General features: G+C 41.7%; 1 protein-coding gene across 3 annotated transcripts in view; it reads left to right on the plus strand.

Annotated features, from left to right (window-relative positions):
* stxbp5b (syntaxin binding protein 5b (tomosyn)) overlaps positions 1 to 22,673 on the plus strand; it is a 33,146-nt gene that overhangs the window by 1,599 nt on the left and 8,874 nt on the right. For 2 of the 3 annotated variants that reach the window (XM_083924011.1, XM_083924012.1), the window contains exons 2-21: positions 1,497 to 1,594; positions 6,306 to 6,387; positions 6,676 to 6,776; positions 7,954 to 8,088; positions 11,619 to 11,682; positions 12,853 to 12,936; positions 14,258 to 14,381; positions 14,640 to 14,718; positions 15,369 to 15,523; positions 15,638 to 15,710; positions 16,819 to 16,966; positions 17,091 to 17,158; positions 17,282 to 17,322; positions 18,317 to 18,537; positions 19,296 to 19,480; positions 19,844 to 19,969; positions 20,218 to 20,369; positions 21,637 to 21,699; positions 21,796 to 21,852; positions 21,948 to 21,995. In XM_083924011.1, coding sequence (XP_083780137.1) covers positions 1,497 to 1,594; positions 6,306 to 6,387; positions 6,676 to 6,776; positions 7,954 to 8,088; positions 11,619 to 11,682; positions 12,853 to 12,936; positions 14,258 to 14,381; positions 14,640 to 14,718; positions 15,369 to 15,523; positions 15,638 to 15,710; positions 16,819 to 16,966; positions 17,091 to 17,158; positions 17,282 to 17,322; positions 18,317 to 18,537; positions 19,296 to 19,480; positions 19,844 to 19,969; positions 20,218 to 20,369; positions 21,637 to 21,699; positions 21,796 to 21,852; positions 21,948 to 21,995 — 2,104 coding nt within the window. The remainder of the gene's footprint in view (positions 1 to 1,496; positions 1,595 to 6,305; positions 6,388 to 6,675; positions 6,777 to 7,953; positions 8,089 to 11,618; positions 11,683 to 12,852; positions 12,937 to 14,257; positions 14,382 to 14,639; positions 14,719 to 15,368; positions 15,524 to 15,637; positions 15,711 to 16,818; positions 16,967 to 17,090; positions 17,159 to 17,281; positions 17,323 to 18,316; positions 18,538 to 19,295; positions 19,481 to 19,843; positions 19,970 to 20,217; positions 20,370 to 21,636; positions 21,700 to 21,795; positions 21,853 to 21,947; positions 21,996 to 22,673) is intronic. The other variant, XM_083924013.1, reaches the window with a different exon arrangement.

The raw sequence follows: 22,673 nt of genomic DNA on the forward strand, positions 1-22,673 counted from the left end.
TCTTTCGAGACTCGTAACATTTGTTATCATCAGTGTGTCATTTTTATGATGTATATTGAGGGAGCAAAAGTAGCACCGGCTCAAGAAAATCGGCAAAAAAACGCCATCTTCCCTAAAAAATCCACATTGATCCGTACTGGATTAGTCCCTGAACACTTACAGCGCTCGTAGAGACGCACCGACCCCGTAATAATGTCCGTTATCTGGCCAATACTGACTTATCGGTGGCGATAAGGCCGATCTATTTAGATGAATTATTTCATTCCTGTTAAAGTTTTGACCAATTTGTTGCTACATTTTAAAAGGTTTACACTTTTTTTTTCCAGATTTTTATGCCAATTTGCTGCTGCAAGATTTATTATTCGAAATATATTCACTACATCTCTATCTTTGTGTTTGTTTGTTGCATTTTGTTTTACAAATTTAGCAATATTTAAGTCGATCCTGATGTTAGATAGATAGATAGATAGATAACTTAGGTCATCGTGGCAGCGGTACAATACAATCAGAAATACAAAATATAAAATACAATAAGAGTACAGTATGGCAGATTTAAAACACTATATTACAATATACTATGTGGATTTTAAGGTGCAAGATGAAGAGAGAAAGCTGCGTTGATGCATGTTGCCTTAATCATGAAAGAATGACCCCGGTGACTTCCACGCAGAGGCGTACAGCTTATTAATCAAACCCTGGTTTGGTATCAGTGCTTGGTATCGGACACACCCAAAGCCCAGGTATCGGTGTTTGGACTGAATAAGTCAGATTGGTGCATCCTTAATCTCTTGAGGTCGAAATAGATTAAATCCGTTTTTAAAGATGTGAAGCTATCCGTTTAAATCCCAGCCTCACTGGTCAACCCACATGATTTCCCCAAACTGCATTTTAATCACGCACAGTTTAATAATCTTGCCCGTTCGGTCTGGCTGGGAAGGTTTTGCCTGTGTGTTGAACATGTTGGAGAGCCAGCCCACCTGCTCCTACCTCAGCCGGGAGCAGAAGGTCGGGGTCCCCGGGTTACAGGGCCGCGGCACTACCTGTTACATAATACCGCTGCAAGCTGCACAGAGCTTATGGAGGCTGGGCAAGGTTTCCGACCCCTTACAATTGAGTTATGGATGCCTGATGATAACAGTTTGGTGGCTGGGGGGGGGGGGCTGCAAGATCCTGGCAATGAAGTGCACTCCAAGGCTGCAAACGTGAGCCTTAGGATGGATAAAATGAATTTATTACTGATGTGTTACAGGATCGAGCCTGCTGTGCACACATGCCAGGCGGATATCAGAGAAATATTCCAGTCCCCATTTGCACTAATGTTTATGCTTTATCTAATTTATTTTGATAATGAGGGACTAATTTCCCACATAGATGGATTACATTTCTGGAGATTATCATAATGTTTTTTTTTCTCCTGTAAAAAGCCAGCTTGACTGTGTAGCAGATGATTGATTAGCTGACTGGAGGTCTAATATAAATTCTGCTCTTTCCCGCAGACTGTGCGTCATGGCTTTCCATATCAACCATCCTCAATGGCTTTTGACCCCGTGCAGAAAATCTTGGCCGTCGGGACTCAAACCGGAGCTTTGAGGCTGTATCCTTTTTTCTTTTTTTTCCACGGGAAAATGTAAATGACGAGAGCCAAGCGAGGAAAGTAAAGGTTGGATGATTCTAGTGATTTTTCAACATTCTCCATTCCCTTGTGCGCACACACACACACACACACACACACACACACACACACACACACACACACACACACACACACACACACACACACACACACACACACACACACACACACACACACACGCAGACACAGACACAGACACAGACACACACTCACTGAAACATAACAAAACACTCCAGAACCATCTCTAACTTCCTGACACCCTTTCCGCAAATGTCACATGATCAAGTCGCCCTTCAGCATTCCACAAACTCTGGGGAGTTCATACAGTAAGTGACCTGTCTTTGCCTCTTGTCATCCAACGCAACAAATACCCAATTCCAAACCGCACAGGAGGGCGGTGCGGGGGCTCTGAGGTAGACACTAGCTAGGATGTGTTTCTGTGCAGCCAGCAGCCTCCTTCTCCAGGAGCACCCAGGCTCATTAGTGGTATCTCTGCAGTAGCATGAACAGCTTCTCTGCCATATGCCGAGGAGCCAACCTCATCAACTGTGCTGCCCAGTCTGTGCCTCGATGCCACCTCATATGTGCTGTAAACATCACTGGACTTGCACAACGCACACACACACACACACACACACAGACACTCAATCAAGCTGCTACAGCCCTTTGTAGCCCCTCGGGCAAGAGCGAGTCATTTTTGTGTTTGTTTATATTCAAGGATGAAAATTTGTTTTTACAGCTAACCAAGCAACTTCCATGAGTCACAGCAACAAAAGCGCCCCTGGATTACGGATTATTTAACACTGCATGTGATAGTCTGGTGATACCCAGGTTATGCTCATGTCCTCAGGGTTGGCCTATTCCTGTTTTAAACACAAGGTTTCCCTCTGTGCTGATACCTTGCGTGTGAGGCCCATTTGCTTTATTTAGTAGATTTTCATTAGAAGTAGCTCCGTCAGCGTCTCTATCCACTCTCCAGATTAAGAGAGCGTTGTGTTTACAGGGTGACTCCCAGAGAACACACAACTACTTCCATGTTGTCCCAGTGTGCAACGTGCAGCTGATGGGATTACTGTCATTCAGGCAATAGGTCCATTTATCAAAAGACAGGCTGTATCGATCCACCTCATTGCCCCCGGAGTTTGGAAATGCTGCCACAGCTCAGTGGACATAAGCTCAATGAGGTGTCTACAAGCAATAAATGTCTGCTTTTACAAGATCTGTCTCTACTACAGTGTTCTAATCAGTGCGTTACTGTAGACAGTCCCCTGCTCCTTCTAATGTACACGCTCTTAAATTTTGTTGGCTGCTAGTCCTGCTCCGTGTTTGTAGTTGGAGTCGGAGCAAAGCGGCAATTAAAATTAATTTAACCCTCATGGGAATTGAGGCCAGCGGGGGCGGCCAATGTGTTGAACTTTTAAAAAGGGGAAAGTTCAAACTCGTGAAAAATGGATTAAAAAAAGCCACAACTTTGCATTTAAGGTCAATAGATTGTTGCAGCTGACCGGTCATGCTGAAAGTCACAAGTTTGTTTTGATGTTAAAACGACTGTGGCTTCCTCTTCTTTTGGCTTCAACGATGGGTTACCTCTAAGAAAGGGCTGCAAAGTGACAGTTTCTCTCTTTTTTTCATTCGTTAGCATGATTAAGTTAACTTCCTGTCCCGATGATTATCAGTTGACTGCAGGAGAAAACCCGCTGATGCTGAAATGCTGCGGTGAACCACGTTGGTTTACCGAATGGGGAAGTGTTGATGTTCTCAACGGGGGGGAGATGACTTTACTGTCTGATGTCTTAAACTCACAGGTACAAGGCTGAGAGAGCAACAAGCCCTGTTTCTGTTATCTAAGTTAAAAAAAAAGTTTATTTCTCTCTAATATGAAGAACTCAAAATGATCATTTCATAGCTGTAAACATAAACGCTCTAAATGTGTTGATTTCCTGTTGTGGTGTGTGAATGATGTCAGCTGACAGGAAGTTAACAAGGACCCAGTCGGTCCTTGTTAACTTCCTGCCAGCTGATGTCGTTTGCATTCACTGCAACAGGAAATCAAACTTGGACACATTTAGATGTTTATGTGTACACATTTAAAAAAGGTCTATAGACGGTAAATAGAAATATTAATAGATAATAAATAATGTATTTCAGTGCTTTCTAGATTGTTTGATCTAAAGTATTAAACTAATTATAAAAAATGTAATATGTCATAATTGATGTCCATTGTTTCCTCTAACCAGCAGTTGTGTTGATGCAGTTTTAGCTCTTAAGTAATATTTAATTTTGAAAATAACAACAAATCAGTTGGATCTTATCTCATGACCAAAAGATGCTGAGAGGAAATGTTATTTCAACATTTTGTTTTCCTCGCAGCAAGATATTTTGGGCCATGTAAAGTCACATTTGACTAGTGTGACTCAGCTTCCTGTGCTCACACACAAACACACTGATAACACTAAGTTTGAAGGGAAACGGGAAGCGTCGTCTAAAGCTCAGTTCAGACCAAAGATTTGCGACGAGAGGAGTTGAAACTCGCGCACGTCTGCAACGTTCTGAAACCTGCCAGTTCACACCAGAGAGCCGAGACGAGACGGTGGATCATCTCCATAGCAACGCCTCTCTGTACTTCCGTCCTTATCTCTGACTTTTCAGGCTTTTTTTTGTAGCTGGATATAATTTGTAGCATTATAAAATATAAATTAGGACAGAGACAGTGAGATACTCGTTACAGCTGCATTTCCACTTGCAGTTTTATTTCCCTGGTTCACTGCTTTGTTCTGGATTACGGGGCTCGCCCTCCTTAATCATTGCAGCGCTCGCTCGACCCTCTCTCTTCCTTCCTCTCTCTCGCACACTCAGTGAGCCTTCGTCCATTAACTGCCATTTTAACCAGCTGACAGTTTGTAATTGACTTAAATGGCAGTTGCAACAGGTGACGTTTGTGACGTTATAAAACCAGCTGCTGGCGATTTGACAAACTGAATCGCTGGCAACTCCATCAGCCGGTTTCAGTCCAGACGAGACGGCTCAGTTCACACCACTGCAACTTTCTCCCGCAGTGTACTAAAACGGCTTTGTCACGTTGCGAATATTTATCTGAACTGGGCTTAAAACAGTCTCACTCTGTGCCCGTGGCCTACATGATCATAGTAAAGGTTTTCACCAGAAGCGTGGAGGAAAGTACCAACAGAATGCCCTACTTGCTCACCACAGTGATACAATCTTAGTAATTTCCTGCTAGCCTAGAAAGTGGCTTGGCTCAGCAGCACCATTAACCTACATTGTTTCAGAATAGGGTCAGACTAGACACCTGTACATGTGTATACACAGATGAGTTAATGCACACAGAAACCAAACAACCTCGTGTTAACAGGCTGTTGAAGTGATCCTACTTGATGTTACAGTGTCACATATGGACACTTTTCCTCTTTAGTGTGCTGCTGTGTTCTTACTTTTGCATGACCAGAGGCTTAATGACTCTTCCTCCTCCATCGTGGACCTGTGGAGACATGATAACCATTAGTAATTCTGACAAATGTTGTGCAGAACTTGCGGAGCCGTGAGCTAAACCGGACAGAAAGGTCACGGGTGAATGTGAGTTCAGTTGCCAACAGTCATCGACTGGCGCCGGCTTAAAGTCAGAAAGTCTGTGTTTGCCTCCATCCTTTTCCAAGTGATGCCCCGCTGTTGAGCCTCTCCTGAAACGGTCTCCTGCAACCCCACCTTAGTTTGTTTAAGGCACTGAGGGATTGTTTGATCACAGCTTTGTTAATCCTGTTCAGACTGCTGTGTCAGCTCAAAATGGACTCAGATAGGGAACGCAACGGTCTCTCTTTGGAGCTGTTCTCCGGCATGATCACGTTAGGAGTGTGAGAAACAGTGCCCCGTTTTTTGTCTTTGTAACCCATTCTGCTGTCTGGTGATTCTCTCCATGATTAGATCTGGTGCCGCCTCCTTCTTCTTTGGTGCTGGTGTGCATGATCGGTGCACATGCTACGTGTCTGTGAAAGTGATTACAGGCCGGTTGAAGTAGACAAGCTTTTCCTCACTATGCTCCTCAGTTCTGCACCGTTTGTGAAAGTATTTGCAGGTTTTTGTGGACAACATTGCAGTCGTGGCACCTATCTGGCGGTGCTCCACAGTCTCTCCTCTTATTTTAGTTTACACACGGTTCAGATCGAGGCCTGGCATCTTCTGTCGCCTTAAGGGGTGGCCCTGCTGTTTTTGGATGCACCGATTCAGCAGGCGAGGGATTCTCTAACCTGAACTTAAACAGTGCAATAGAGAGAGGTGAGAGTTACGTTTAGCATGCTGTCGTCACACTGGCTGACGCATGTGAATAAATAAGGCAGAGGGAGCCCACTGATTTTATTTATAACTCACTAGTTTGAGATGTTTCATGTTCCCGACAGCGTCTGTTAAGGAATGCAAATGATGAATGGAAACGCCAACTTACATATAGTCATAAAAGCGAAGAGCTAGTTAAACATTTTGGTCATTTTTTATATGAAAAGAAACTGTAATAGGCTGCACATGATTTTAGAGCGTCATTATTCAAACACAGATTGTTAAGAATAACTGTATCACATAATCTACATTATATTTGACAGGGTTTTTCTTGCATTTCTGCATGAACATCAACTGTCCAGTTTTCCTTGACTGAACTGAATTTTAGCTTTGGCCGAGCGGGTGTGGAGTGCTACTGTCAGCATGAGAGCGGCGCGGCTGTCATCCAGCTCCAGTTCCTGATCAACGAGGTGCGTTGTCATTACCTGTTCCTTGTTTCCTTGTTTGGTTTTCTCTCCACCTTCTCCTCACCTCTTCACTACTCGTCTGTCCACCGTCTGCTGCATCTGTTGAAACTAGCTGTGTGAACTGTGCTTTTGGTAAACACACTGTTTAACCAGTACTGCTAGTTTTGTGACTCACAAGCCTCTATAATGCCCTCATAATTGGGCACTCATGATTATCAAGCGTATGAAACAGCCCGGACCGAGCCACAAGATGTTTTGTGCGTTCTAACGTGTTTCCGACCCTCCGCACAGGGGGCGCTGGTGAGTGCCTTAACTGATGACAGCATCCACCTGTGGAACCTGAGGCAAAAAATCCCTGCAATCCTGCATTCTCTCAAGTTCAACAGGGAGAGGTACAGTAGCGTCGTCTTCTTTCTGCTTCTGTTTGCAGTGATGCCGCATCTGTCACTCTGTGAAGCGTGAACACAGTGCACAGCTGGCCACATGCTTCTCTGTGCATAATAAGCAGTGTTATTGTTGTTGTTGCTGTTTTTATCCAAACAGGCAAAGTTAATTCATGAGGTCAAGGTAAAATACAAGGGACATTTCTAGGAATTTGATCCATAGATCATCAATGTAGGGCAATTCTTTATTCAAAGTTAAAGCAGCACTGTATTTTTATATTATCAATGAATCAAATTAGTTTAAAGTGAAAGATGTCACCTGATGAACCCACAGAGAATTATTACCCAACTCTGCAGCTATCCTTTGTTCTTCAGAGCTTTTCAGACCCTTTTGTTTTTGTTTTCTGGCCCACAAATTCTGCTAACAACAAGCAAAAATGGTAAATAAAACACAAGTTTACAGACTAATAAAATTCCATGACAAAGCTACTGTATGTTACCTGTGTAGCATCAAACACCACACCGAGTTAGCAGCTAGCTGCCCCTTTTTCAAGAGCTGGTCGGGACCAAACAGAACTGAATATTGGACTTAAATTCTTCAGGTGGCTGGAAATATGACTTCAAATGAATGAATTGAATGAATTGTTGTCTGTGTCAGTCACCATATCAACTTTGTAAAGTGAGGGTATGTCAGATGTTGTGTTTTCACTTTGTTTCTTTGCCCCCATGTCCAACACAATCAGTTAATCTTGCTTCAATGTGTGCCAACTTTAGATCAGTTTTTAATTTAGAAAGACAGGGCAACTATACATTTAGTAGAAAAAAAACAATCCCATGAAATAACACTTGAGACATAACATGTGTACAGATATGAAGACATCACACTGAACAGTTAACATCAGCCCTGTCCCTTTGACACTGTAAATGCGGTGTATGACTGAAGGTTTCTTCCCACCAGAAAAGAGAGCAGTGTTTACTCCGCTGTAACTGTTCCTCCCCACTGATCTATATATAGTCTGGCTTCATTAGTGTGACACAGAGCAAGGCCTTTGTAATTAAATCTTAGTCACTTGCTACTCCTTCCAGTTGGAGCTGCATGATTAGGGACAAGGGTGACTCTTTGGCGGGATTGAGTCATGAGATAATGAAAAGCCGGGTTGTGATGATCCTGATCTCCCTTTTGCAGAATCACATACTGTCACCTGCCCTTCCAGAGCAAATGGCTTTACATTGGCACAGAAAGAGGAAACATCCACATTGTCAACGTGGAGTCCTTCACTCTCTCAGGCTACGTCATCATGTGGAACAAAGCCATCGAACTGTGAGTCTGTATTGCACAACTCTCCTCCTCTACTCTACTCCCTTACTTTCTGTCCATTTGCATATATCTTCTTTGTTCACTTAGGCGAGTTTACACTCAACCAGGAAACTCTAAAATGCAAAAGAATGTGCTCGCCGATACAGTCTGTCCTGTTGCTCTGATCAGTGTGAGGGCGGTATGGAGGTGGGGATTGTGCCATGCCAGAACTTTATGTTGAGACTTCTGGAGGTGTTTGTGATAGGAAGTGCCCACTTCATAACCCCAGTGACTTATTCTGTGTCACCCGCTCCCCCATGTATACACCTACTTTAAGGAACACAAGGAATTTTACATCACATCCTGTGCATCGGTAGATGTTGTACTGCATTTCCTGCAGAGTTCAGCAGCAACTTGACAGGTGCTACTGTACATGCAGGTTCGAGGAGTTCGATTTTGGTTGATAAAATGACCCAATGCACTGGTAGTAACTTTCAAGTGTCTCGGTTATAATAGTATTGATGTGACTGATTGGGAGCGCATTCATGCTCCCAGGGCCCTATGTCCCACAGCTCAATATCCTCTTAATATGACGCATTAAGGAGACCTTTCAAAGGGTTTTATGTTCTCAGCCGTGTTTTCCCTGAGGTCAAATGTTCAACGCATGTTTCCCTGTGTCAATTTGTTGAAACACCCACCTCCAGCTTATAGCCTACTGATTTTATGCTCCTCAATACGCCCATATATTTGCAGGCTTTCTTGACTTTTGACATTGATATCTCTACGGCGACTGACTGGATTTTTTACCATTCAAACTGCATTTGAAACATCCATCGCCCGTCATTATTTGGGCCCTCACCAATCACTTAAAATGTTTATATCAAGAGACACGCATGCCCCGGGAGCATAGTGTGATAAACACCTCCATCTGTTCATCCATAAATCCCTTATTGAACCTTTACCGCCGTATATAACATCAATGCTAGACTGCACCACAGGACCCTACCAAACTCACTCTACTAACTGTATTAGCTCCAAGTCCTGCGGGTTTATTCTGGAACATCTACCTTTTAGTTTGTGTGCACCAAACACATGGAAATATCTGGAACGCACTCTCACTACCCCTTGACAATTCAAGGCGATGATCTCAAGCCACTTCACCTCAATGTGCAATTGTGTTAACTGAGTATATTCCTCTTTTTAAGTTGTTTAACCATGTATTTCTCCGTATCTCAGCATCATTGCCAATAAGGGAAAACTCATTTTTAGTGATTGTAGATGCTTGAATAATGGTTTGAAAGAATTAATGAATGAATAGGACCTTGGTAAATGGTAAATGTACTTATAAAGCGCCTTTCTAGTCTTCTGACTACTCAAGGCGCTTTCACACTGTTTGTCACATTCACCCATTTACACTGATGGCAGTGGACATCATACCATCTAATCTAATCCACATTCACACCACATTCACACAATTCGGGGTTCAGTGTCTTGCCCAAGGACACCCTTCTGAACACAGGAATGACCCCGTCTGATTCTGTGAAAAAAGAAGCACTGAAAGTTAATTAAAACGAACACTTTAGCCTGGGGAACTTGCTCTCTCCAGGTTATCTGTCTAACGCACCCACCAGTGAGCAAAAAAATAATTTGACACCTTGACTGGCAATTGGAAGTAGAGTAAAAAGGTGTGTGTGTTTGTGTGTGTGCATGCGTGTGTGTGTGAGGCTGCTCGGGAAATCTGATAAATTGGTGTTCTGACACGTTCAACTCCCAGATCTAAAACAGCAGAGTATGCCATCAGCTCAGATAAATGTCTCTGAAACAGAATTCGGAGACGGGAAATGATTTCTGTCTGTGCTCCTGTGAGAAAGAGTAAAGAAATGAGCTCTCTTGGCTGCAGTGGGAAATTTAAAACGGAACATTTTCCTCGTGGAGAGTTGTCCGATGTTGTCTGATAAACATGTCTTTCAACACACATCCTGCTTCATACTTTGCTGTCTCTGCAAACTTGTGGATTCACACGCAGCAGCTCTAATGCTATCTGAATCCACTTGCACACTTAAACCATCTACCCGCCACCCACCTCAATGAATTCTTTTCACTCCCCCGTAGGCTGTTGCCTTTTAAATTATTTATTATATTGATGCATGCATGAGTATTTTCTTTAGTGATTTACTTATCAGATGCTACGTTCAGTTATTGTAAACGTTTCCATGCAAGCAGTCAAGTCGCTGTAGCAAATACCGCAGGACATTTAAGCAGCAGAGCTTAAAACTGGAGTTACAAGCCTGACACATGAAACAGAACTAACTGTTTAGTTTCTGAAATAATCAATGATCTTACTGTTCGTGCGTAAATGCACACAGGGGAGCAGCATCGGACAGCAGCTCTAGTCTATTCACATTTTAGAGAATGTAATTAATATTTTTCATTAATGATGTATTATTTCACCCATCCGCTGTTAAGAAAAAAGTTTTTGTCGCGGATATAACTGCAGTCCTTCAATCACTAATGACTTATGACTGATGCACCCTTTAAAAGGCAGGAAAAAAACTACGCCGTTGACGTTAGACCAGGTTTTTGTCGGTCAAAGTTGCGATCGCTTTCTGCTGCCTTAAGATGGCAATGCATCAACAATGCTCCTGTCCGGACCACACCTTATTTTTTTAGACCAACACACCCATGGGCGCACAGATGGGCACAAGTACATTTACTAACACAATGTGGGCGCTGGGCGTGAAAGTGACAACTGCGTCGGTCTGAATTTAGCAATGACGGTTGCGTTGCTTTGTGTTCCTAATGATCGTATTTAGGGTTGCAGTAAAAGTGAGCCCAACTAAACCTTAAAATTGTGTTTACCTACCCTTTCAGTCAGTTAAAATCAATGTGGGAGAAATTACATTTAAATCGGTATCTTTAAAACTGTAAAACATACTGTATACATACAGTTATCATGCTCATTTTATATTAAACAGTCCTTCATATTGACGGTGTGTCATGTGGACCTGAGTTCATATTCCGGTCCATCCCTCCCTTTAATTCACTGCTACATCTCTGACTGTATCGACTCATCAGCAGCAATGAGATCATTAGCCACCGGAGCCAGACCACATTCAGAGGCAGCAACACTTTCTTTAGGCCAGACCTTCACTTCCTCCATGCCCCTTGCTCTGTTGCCACGGTGATGCTGTCTCCACACACTATACTCTCACATAGACCCTCATGTGACCCTGCTCTCCCTCCTGCTCTCTCTCTATTTGTCTCTCTCATATGTCGCATCTCTCTCTCTCTCTCTGGTGCTCTGATGCACATTTTCATCTTATAGTCTAGCTTCTTTTCTTTGTGCACAATCGAAGAGTCTGGCTTTTATTCTTTTTTTTACTTCCCTAATTGCCTTCCTATCTTTCTCTCCCTCTAAAAGCGAGACAGTTTCAGACAACATCTATCAGATACACCTTACTCATCAATTAAACGTCATGTAACAACAGAACACAAATAGTCTTGAATTTACACACGCTCTCTCTGTGTCTTCTTGTTTCTCTTCTGTCGCACAGATCCACCAAGACACACCCAGGGCCTGTCGTGCACATCAGTGATAACCCCATGGATGAAGGAAAGGTAAGTGATAGTTGACCACCACACAGCCTGTGGGACAGAGATACATGTCTACCCTCAACTGCAGCATTTCTTGTTTTCTGATGGTGCACTTTTTTCGTTTTCGCGGTGGATAATAACACAATGTACGTACAGCTTGTGCAGCTACAACGGAGAATGATGGCAGAACATTTTCAGCTACTTAAAATGTCAAACATCAGGTCTTGGTGTCAAAATCAAAGGGAAAGGGTTTAATCATTTACAGAAACCTTCCATGATGTTACACAGACAAAATCATGGCAGTAGAGATGGAGACACTCAGAGATACGATGTCCTCTCCCTGGTCTTCTAAGTGAGGCATGTGGCACTGACCATATACACACACACCCTACCAGTGTTTATAAAGTATTTAGGTCATTTGATAAATGCCATAAACCCCCGTTTTGATTGAAAGCAACAGATTCGTGCTGCATATTTGAATGTTTCTTTTTTTTTACTTGAGCTATAGCATTTAATTTAACAATCACAATCAGTATATTTTAATCAATAATGGTTTGAGAATGGGGGTTGCTTTTATACTATCAACTAACCAACAACTCATGATGATAATGCCATTTAATAACATGCGTTCTTGTATTGTTAACACTTTTTTTTAACACCTCATAGTTTTCTAATTACCTCCTAGAAAGTTTAAGTTTATGTAAATTCTCAAGAATTGGAAATAATAATAATAATAATGTGATTTTTTTCCAAATTGTATTATTATTATTATGTAATTATAAAAATAATATGGAAAGATTGAGACTGTTCAGCTGGTACATCACAGGTAAGAATACGATTCAACTAATAAAATACTGTTAAATAATATAATTAAGTATCAAATCATCTTTTTGAGATTTAAGTTATTTCAAAGAAACTCCTCTTGGAAACCTTCACTGCTACAATAGAATTTTCTTGCATACGTAGTAAACCATTAAATGAGTTTTAGGATGTTGCCTATTTTCTCTGTATTTGGTACAAAATACAAGGAAATGATTGAGTACATTTTGTAAACTGAAGCATTGTTAAAGTGAATTGATCCTTTGAACATCAGGGCGTCTGTTGGTACAGTCGTGTTAACAGGTCGGGTTGTAAGAGCAGAATGTGGTTCCCAGTAATCAGCTGAGCTGTGCTTTGCTTCTCTTGTTATTGCAGCTTCTCATTGGATTTGAATGTGGGGTAGTGGTGTTGTGGGATTTGAAGTGCAAAAAAGCTGACTACCGCTACAATTATGATGAGGTAAGGCATTATTTTTTTTTTCCCCACTCAATTCTTGTGAGAGCACTAGTTAGTTATTTCATGGTTTACTCACTGTTGTCACAGCAACATGTTAGGTTTTGCATCCATCACTTCCATCACACATGGCTGGACAGCGGTTGTTTTCTCGTCTCTTTGAGATGTCTCAGGAGCTTCCCTATTGGGTGGCCTCTGTCGTCCATCGAGTTTTACACACTGAAGGGAACGTTTGTCATTCATGTCCTATACAGACAGGAATTAGGTCGACATCCAGGCGATCAAGTGAAGTCAAATAGAACAATTTTCTCGATGCCTGTGCTAATTCGGGCTAATCAAAGCTCCATTCGTAATGTTGAGATTCAAATTCTAGATCAATATTTGAACGCTACGCAGCTTTATTTTGTCTTTGCACGGCTGTTCATCCTGTTTAATAAAAGTGGTATTTCTGCGCAGTTGCAGATAAAGATGAGGCCACACTAATGTTGTTAGGATTATACCATTTGTAGAATTAGATTCCAGTGGTGGCTGCCTAGGATTGTTTCCGACTTGTGTGATCCAAACAAATCCAACAACTCCAGAACGTTGTTTCTGTCGGAGTGTGCTGTAAACCTGAGGGCCTGATTATTCTTTCATCTTTATTTTGTGCTCTTATTGGACTAGCCTGCTGTCCGTATGTGTTTATGTTGACCAAAACTGACGAGTTATATTCATTAAAGAAAGTTGATTTAATTCAAAAAGACTAACTCGTTTAATCTAATGAATTATTAAAATTGAGGATTTTGTTCGAGGATTGTGAAAACATTAGAAGCTTCGTTGAAAACCCTCAATAGAAACTTCAGTACAGCCCTAGTGCTAATAGTTAAAACAAGTTCCTTTTGTTTTTCAAGAAGCTAAAAGCCCGTTACCACTATTCAAAGATAAATCTAGTGATATTTTATATTTTTCTAATTGTCATCCCATGAATCAAATCATACAAAGGCCAAAAGCAACAATGAACTGATCCTGAATATACGCCAAGCTTAATGATCTGTACTGTAGAGGCCCATTGTTGTCCAAAAACATTTAAAAACAGGTCAAAATCTACAGTGCCCAGCTTTTAAAGATGAAAGTATAACATTGTGATGCATTTTCAGGGACTTATGTCTTTAGTAGGAACGGATAAACGTGGGGACAAGTCAAAGTTTTGTGTTTGACTGTACTGGTGGTTTTTGTTGCACACAGAGCTGCTACAGATCTTCCAATTTATCGTTGCACAGCTGTAAAAAGCGCATTTATGTACTTTATTTATCACACTCTAACAATGTGCTGCTGTGTGTCTTTTCAGGCGATCCACTCAGTGGCCTGGCACCATGAGGGTAAACAGTTTGTCTGCAGCCACTCTGATGGCACTCTGACCACATGGAATATACGAGGCCCGGCCAAGGCTGCACAGATCATCACACCGCATGGTACGAACTGTTGTATACACTCAGTTGTATTGTTTATATATATATATATATACTATACACACACACACACACACACACACACACACACACACACACACACACACACACACACACACACACACACACACACACACACACAAAAACAGATGGATGGTGGCAGCATGTCCATATGTGTACAGGAGCATTCTGTACATTGTATGTGCTGTACTTCTGCAAATTAAAGATTAAATGCATTTTTTGCCACTTGACCTCCACTAGGAAAGCAGCCTAAGGATGGAAAAAAGCCAGAACCATGCAAGCCTATCCTGAAGGTGGAGTACAAAACAACAAGGGCTGGGTAAGTGTGATGGTAGCAAATCCACACCCATCCTGCGTTTTAACCGACTCTGCTTGGAATCCGTATCCTGTACTGAAAGTGGCCTTTCCTGTTATTCTATCACAACAGACCAGTCATGGTGACAGTATCCTTCTGGTGGTGGAAAGCTGGGAGGGCCCTGTCTTGATTATATTTATGTTCTCAAAGGCTTTTTGTCTTTGATGTGATCGTTAAAGAAATTATTTTTGATCATGACGAATGATTTGTTGTTCCGTTGAGGTCACATGTTGATAATCACTATTAGCACAATTATCATTATCTGAAGAGAGCAAGCTTCTTAAGTCAAGGTCATAAAGTAAAAAGACCAAACTGTCCTATAAAAACATGTCATTAAAAAATTAACAATTCCACTGAAGCTGATCTAATTATCCCTTACTCTTTTCTCAGGGCAGGGATTAATATCCCTGTCATAATAATTAAAAAGTAGGCTCCTCCCATCAGAAATGCTCTTGAAACGGGGCCAAAGTATCTCCAGAGAAAGCAAAACAGAATCATTTGGCTGTCCCTCTTCACCCATTTACTACTTATTGGACTTCGTAGCTTCACAATCAACTAAAAATGTATTGAATAAGCACTTAAATTGTTTGTGTGTGTGTGCTTTCTGAACTCAGGGACCCATTCATGGTCCTGTCTGGAGGTCTGTCTTATGATACAGTGGGGAGGAGAGCCTGTCTGACTGTGATGCATGGAAAGAGCACTGCTGTCCTGGAGATGGACTACCCCATTGTAGATTTCCTCACACTGTGTGAGACTCCATATCCAAATGGTGAGCTTCGGAGAGGAGCTCTTGACAGGCCCTGTTCATCCGTCTCAGGATCTATATTAGCTCCCTAAAATGACGTCACTGTTAATCTTGTGCTGTTTTGGTTTCTTTCGCCAGACTTTCAGGAGCCTTACGCTGTCGTGGTCCTCCTGGAGAAGGATTTAGTTTTGATAGACCTCGGACAGATTGGGTAATAATTCTGATTTCTAAATATAGTTCAGTCAGAGTATTTTTGGTGTGCATCAAAGAATATGGGTATTGCAGATCGAGCACACTTTATTAATACACAGCAAATGAGAGATACTGCAAATTATTTAGCTATATTGATCATTTCGGTCAGAAATGTGCCGTTAAAACCTTTAAATAAATGAACAGAATGATGCATCGATGCAGTTGTAATGATGAATGTATAGTGTATAGATTGATTGATTTTATTTGATGATTTTAAAAACGCATGTAACACAGCCCACACATTCAAAACACAGAGGCAGCAGGCAGCGGGGTAGATATGTCAACATGCTCTGTTTTTGGTCATAACAATAAAAACATTGAAGTTGATTATGCTACATGGTACTTTTTAACCTTTTTAACCCTTTTTTAAAGGCCAAATGTGTTTAACGAGTTCATAGAATACACAATAGCTGTCACAGTCTACTCCTATTCTATAAAAGTCTCAATGAAGTACCAAAGGTCATTGTTTTGTAGTCAAACTTCTTTTTACTCTTTTTATCTGAATGTTTATTACCTTTGTCTTCGGACGTGTTGCACCTCTGTTTACCACTTTGTGCTCATTATATGTTTGTTTGTTTGTTTTAATTCCAAATCCCATCATTTTCTCTTTCTTGAAAAGTGGGAACATTTTAATTGCTGTTGCATTTTGCACCGTGGGGTGGCTGTATATAAAAATTTAACCCAGTTAATTTGAAGACAAACCAGCCAACGTGAATGATGAAGACGCAGTCCTTGATTTTGTTGGAGCGCCCAATAGTGCCTCCAAATCCCCAAATTCCTCCAAGAATGCAGTGATTGCAGTCCAACTGGATGTCGATTCATTTTAAAGTGAAGAGTCCAGACATTTTTGTTAAAACTTATATTTCAGTCATAATAAAAGTATAAAAAATTGAAAAAAATTACACTATCAAAATCATTTCATGACACGTTTAAACTCCACGGATGGTCGACTGGAGTAATCACCGGCAAGCAAGTTGTCATTTGCATCTCTAATTAATAAGCAAGTGCAAATATTATGAAGATGGATTTAGTTTTCAGATCTAACATATGGCGCATTGTCTCGACAGGTACCCGATCTTTGAGAATCCATATCCTCTGACTGTCCATGAGTCACCGGTGACCTGCGTTGAGTACTTTGTCGACTGCCCGTCTGAACTTATTCCTGCACTTTACTCTGTCGGCAGTCGGCAAAAGAGACAAGGTTACAGCAAGAAGGTAAAGTGCTCCTCTGCAATCTGTGTTGGAAATTCTGTGTACATTGTATTTGATTTTTTGATATATATAAGCTATTAAACTGGTGACATGACTAAATTTAAGATATGCTTTGTCCTTTTCCCAGGAGTGGCCCATTAGTGGAGGGAACTGGGGCCAAGGCACTCAGAGTTACCCAGAGATCATAATCACAGGGTTAGCAACTCATTAATCAATCAATTTATTTTCATCTACTGACTTTTATTGACACGCAAACATCCCATTGTCACAGTGAACAAATGATCTCGTATTCTCTTTCTTTTCCTCCAATGTTTTCAGACATGCTGATGGGTCCATCAAATTCTGGGATGCTTCTGCATGTGAGTACTTTTATTTGGTTTATAAAAAGTATTTGTCGGGAGCTATGTAAAATCCTTTTTGTCATTGGTTTTGTGCCATACAGTATTTAGTTATGCGCTAGTTTCCAGTCATATCGCAGGTTATATAGGTACAGTTACCTCAGTAATAATGCACTTAATGCATTTATTCTTTTAAGTTATTTTGAATACAAGACTAAATGAACTTAAATTAATTATACGGCAGTGATAATATTGATTAGGCTTCTAATCTAGACTTTTGCAAATGTTGGATTTGCAAATTTAATGGCCATTTATTCACCTACATTAAAAGTTAGTACATAGGAAAGAACCATGTTGTGCATAAATATTGTTGAGGAGAGAAAATGTCTATTTTTCCTTTAGTAAGTTGTATTTTTCTTTAACCTTCTTGTTTAACTTTAGTCATTAGGAAACAGTTGGTCATGACTGTAGTAAGGTCTGAAGCAGCTTGCTATGCTGTTTAAGCATGTGTATTTACAACAGTGTCATCTGCATACGCACGTTCACTCAAGACACTGTTTTGATTAATTATCCTCAAAGCAATTTCAGTCAAAAGCATGGTCCCAGTCCCAGCCTGGTCCTGGTCCTGGTCCTGGACCAGTCCCAGCCTGGTCCTGGTCCTGGTCCAGTCCCAGCCTGGTCAGATGCGTACATGAACTGATGAAGACTCTTGGATGAGAGGTGAAACGTCTTCCTAGATAAATAACCAAGTCCAGTTGCTTTTGACTGAAATTGCTTTGAGGATAACGATGATCTGGACGAATGAGAACATTCACAGGCTTTTGATTAATTGTTTTATGCATAATTCTCACAAACTAATCCATGTGGCACTACCAGTGTGCACTTAGTGCTGCCTGGAATACTGTGTATCATTGACTTAAACACATCATATGCTATTGACTGAATATAGTATAAGTACATTAACTGAAGGCTGTCTATCTACATTTCTTTCTAACTATGTTCACTCTTCTCAAAGTAATGCTCCAAGTGCTATACAAGCTGAAGACTGCCAAGGTGTTTGAAAGGGCTCGCGGTAAGGAGGAGAAGGCGAATACCGAAATAGTAGACGAGGACCCGTTTGCCATCCAGACCTTGTCCTGGTGCCCTGAGAGCAGGATGCTCTGTGTGGCCGGGGTGTCAGCCCATGTTATCGTCTATAGGTTCAGCAAACAAGAAATCACCACTGAAGTCGTGCAGGTGGGTAAACGATCGCCGTCCATGGCAGTTTGTCGTCAGAAACGTACAGAATGAATCATTATTTAAAGTTGTACTAAGATTTTCATCTCTTTAATTGTCTGTTAAGTTACGATCTATCAAAGAGCGAGTTAAAACAATGGTGATTGGTCATTCGACCCACTAATGAAAGCACTTCTACTTGCCTTTTTGCCAAGCATTATAATATCTGTGTCGGTGGCGACATTCCCGGGCTACATGTAAATGCGCCGCCATGTTAGTGGCGCTGCTGTCAGGGGTTGGTCCGCCAGCACTGATCGTCACTAACAATTATGCTGCATTCACTTGTAATTGGAAATGCGTAACTTTCAACTTCTGGGTCAGACTTTTAGTAAGGGCAGAAGTGTAATAGAAACGTGTGTGTGTGTGTGTTAGGGTGTATGGATTTAAGAGTGTAACCTATAGGGGACTGACTGGAAGTAGAAAGGTGAATACACACATAGTGGCCGTGAAGGTGACAAGATGGAGGGCTCTGAAAGAACAGGCTCACCTGTCATTACATCTTACTGCCAAAGAGGCCGCTAGAAAACACGATATCTCAATTCTTACAGATTACAACTTTAAATCTTGAGACTTTTATCCGACAGCAGACAGACTGATATCCTTTTTAGTTTTTTTTCTGGGACTTTCTGTTCTGGCATAATAATTCTTATATTTTCAGAGGTGAATGTCAATATGCCCAAGAACAAGCCTTTTAGTGACACATCATCTCTCGTGTTTAGCTTCTGGAAGTGCGGATGCAGTGTGAGTTTAGCGATGGGGACTCCCCAGATCCAGGAGGGGAGCAGACCCCTACCCTGCCCACCCCAGGAGCTTCCTCCAGCCCTCAGGAGAGTGAGCCTCCCACTCAGCCCTCCACAGGCAGCAACTCCTCTGACGGACCCCGGGACAATATACCATGCCTGCAGTAGGGACAATTATGTTTTCTTGTTCTGTTTTGCAAAATTCTGACTACTTAAATCTTTGCGAAGCAGATTGTCAGTGAAGAGATCCATTTAAGTAAGTGATGTACTCATCCATTTACTCCTTCCACTGTACCGCTCATTGCTTCACAAAATGTCCACATCAGTACACCGGGAGGAAATAATCCTCTTTATAAAAATGATGAAAATGTTTTGACAGTAAAAGTGAAGAAGAGGGAATAACAGCGACAATAATAACAGCTATAAAAAAAATGGTGATATTGTCATTGAGGCTTACCGAAAGGGTGATAATTCATTCCAGTGTGAAGTGCAGCCTGCTGGCTCATCCTGCTGTGTGTTTGATGCAGGGTGCGGAGCTCCCCGCTGAAGCAGTCTCCGGGCTACCAGGTGGAGCTGGTGATCCAGCTGGTGTGGGTGAGCGGGGAGCCTCCTCAGCCGATCACCAGCCTGGCTATCAACTCCTCCTACGGCCTGTAAGTCTGTGCAGCCAGCATGCTTGATATTTAGACGTGCGATCACATCGTTGTATGCCTACACTGGGCTGTTATCCCTGTCCCGTTGCTGTATCTGTGCATCCTGTCACACAGAAGGTCAGAAATAACTTATACCATATAGTGCAACTGTAAATAAAGCCTTCTTGTATCATAGCAAGGAGTTAAGAGCAAATCTTGCACCTGAATCCTAATTCCACAGTTTCCCTTCATCCCTCCCTGTGTTTCAGCGTGGTGTTTGGAAACACTAATGGTCTGGCTGTGGTCGACTACCTTCAGAAAACTCTGCTCCTCAACATGGGCACATCGGAGCTGTACAGCCCGTCTGACCCTTACCAGAGGCAGCCTCGCTCCCCACGCAAAGCTCGACAGCCCTCTGGAGGTGAGCTGCTCTCCCAACTGTTTTGTCTGTGTCATTTTTCTCTTGCTCACTCGCCATAGCTAAGGCGTCCCAACTACTATTATTAACCCTGGAATAAATTCTTTACGCATTTGTTTCTTACCTCATATTTCTTTGCATTGCTAAAGCAACTTAAACTATTAGCTGAGCGACTGTGCCTGTTGGAGGTGGGTTAGTGAGGCGGTGCTGACACTTGGCAGCAGCCTCGACTTCGCACCGTGAGCGCCGCCCCCTGCAGTAGCTCCTGCCCCTCAACAGGGGGCATCGCTGACAGATTCTCCATCTGTTCAGTTGGACGGACCAAAGACAGAGTGAAATGCTGTATCAGTGCTGCAGTAGTGTTTCCTTTTGATGATAAGACGATACACAATTCATATTTATTTGCTAGCCTTGGCGTTTCTGTCATGTCTTTTACTGTGGTTTTGTCGTTCACTGTTTGTATTCATTATTTTCAGTCTCAGTTGCCTGGTGCTGGATTAAAGGCTCTTTTATTTTGGATTCTCTGCCATGAAGAGCTAATGTGAATGTATCACACTGCACGGATATTATCTGCTATATTTATATATATATTTTTTACTGTTAAATTTCAATTAGAAGTCTAGCCGCAGGCCTCTGAGACTCTTTTATTTCTTTTGCGAATTATGATTTCAGACATTTTTCTGCTTCACTGTTCTTACTGTTGGTCTCTCTCTGTGATTTGGTAAAGACATTCCAACTGTGACGTCTTGCATGTCCAGACTTTCTAACTTGTATTCTGAGTCTGTGAAAAAACTACGTTCATCTCACTCCAGTAAGTCATGTTGTGTCAGAATCCTCCCTACAGTGTCCTTTCTCTCCTCTGAGTCTTCCCTTTTTCTCAAAAAGATGCACTCCCTGATTTTATAGCACTCACAAATGCCCAAAGCTCACTATTGACTTTTTCAAAAACATCAGCACTGAGCCGGAAGGCAAATTTTGAGACTTAAGGGCACTTTAACAAAATCAGGTAGTGTATCTTTATGTGCTTCGTATTTTACTAGACAAACAACAGTGACACCCTCAGTCAACAGATTTGTACTTTAGATTTGTGAAGTGAACTCAAGTGCACTGTATGGGTGACTGTCCCTGCGTTTGCTCAAATAGGTGACCCTTTGTTATTTTTTTACCATGTTCACTGTAAGAATGTGCATAGCTTTAATAAGCCCTGCAGAGAGTATTCCAAGAGGACTAAGTCTGCCGCGTTTAATTACAACCTTTGTGACTCCCGCAGCAACCGGTGATTCTAACGACGGCTCCAACACCTCAGAGGACCGCTGCAAATCCCCTACTTCAGGTAAGCCTCCCTGAAGTCACACACAGTCAAAACTAATGCTGCTTTAACTATTTATGAAAGACATCTTTTTTTCAAATGCTGACATTTGTCACATAGGATCTACCTCACCTTGCAATTCTGATGAGGATCGTAAACAGAGGTTCATAGCGAAGGGTACTGTATTGTTAAATGCTGCATGTCTCCCTTAAATTGAAGCGTCTCAGAAGGGCCGCAGTTATCTGATGTGTCTTTTTGAACCTTATTTCCAGTGAAGTTCAAAAGCAGGCGCTTTTCCAAGACGGTTGCCAATGACTTTGGTACTGTATCATCCAAGTGTATTCTTTCTGATCACTCACTCTTTCCCTCTGAATGACAGAGCTCTAACCACACTGTGCCCTAATCCTACGTCAATCTGTGCATCTTGTGCCAATGAGAGACGGAAGTGCATTTAAGAAATGTATTTTTACTAATCATACGGTTTGGGGGTTTCATCGTTGATTTATGAAATTAATCAAGAGTCTTTATTTAATGCATGAGAGGACGTCTTTTAAATTTCGAGCTTCAGATTTTCTATGCAGATTATTGTCAAAAGGCTGGAGGCTGCTTTGGATTGAAAATATTCTGCCAAATTGGCAAACGTTACTTTTCAACTAATTGAAAAAGCATAGAAAATCTGCATCCTGCCCTGTTCTTTACAGTACTAATGTCTAACCTGGTCACTTAAATGTTTAAATGAATGATGTTTCCTCCACTGTAGACACTTGCTGTGTTGTGTTTCTGATTCCAGGGCTTCACTTCAGTGTTAACTGTTTGGCTACCCACTGATTTTTCCTCCTCCTACTCTCTTTGCATAACTGTGTTCACTGAATTGCAATTACCTCTCTTCCCGTCTGCCTCTTGCTTTGTTTGATATTGCAGGCCGTTTGGTTGTCTGTGATGCCTCTCAGCCTCATTTGTATTCTCAGGGTTTCACTAAGGGTGGTTATTGACTGCAA

The sequence above is a fragment of the Echiichthys vipera genome (assembly GCF_963691815.1).
Source record: "Echiichthys vipera genome assembly, chromosome: 12".
Classification (NCBI taxonomy): Eukaryota; Metazoa; Chordata; class Actinopteri; order Perciformes; family Trachinidae; genus Echiichthys; species Echiichthys vipera.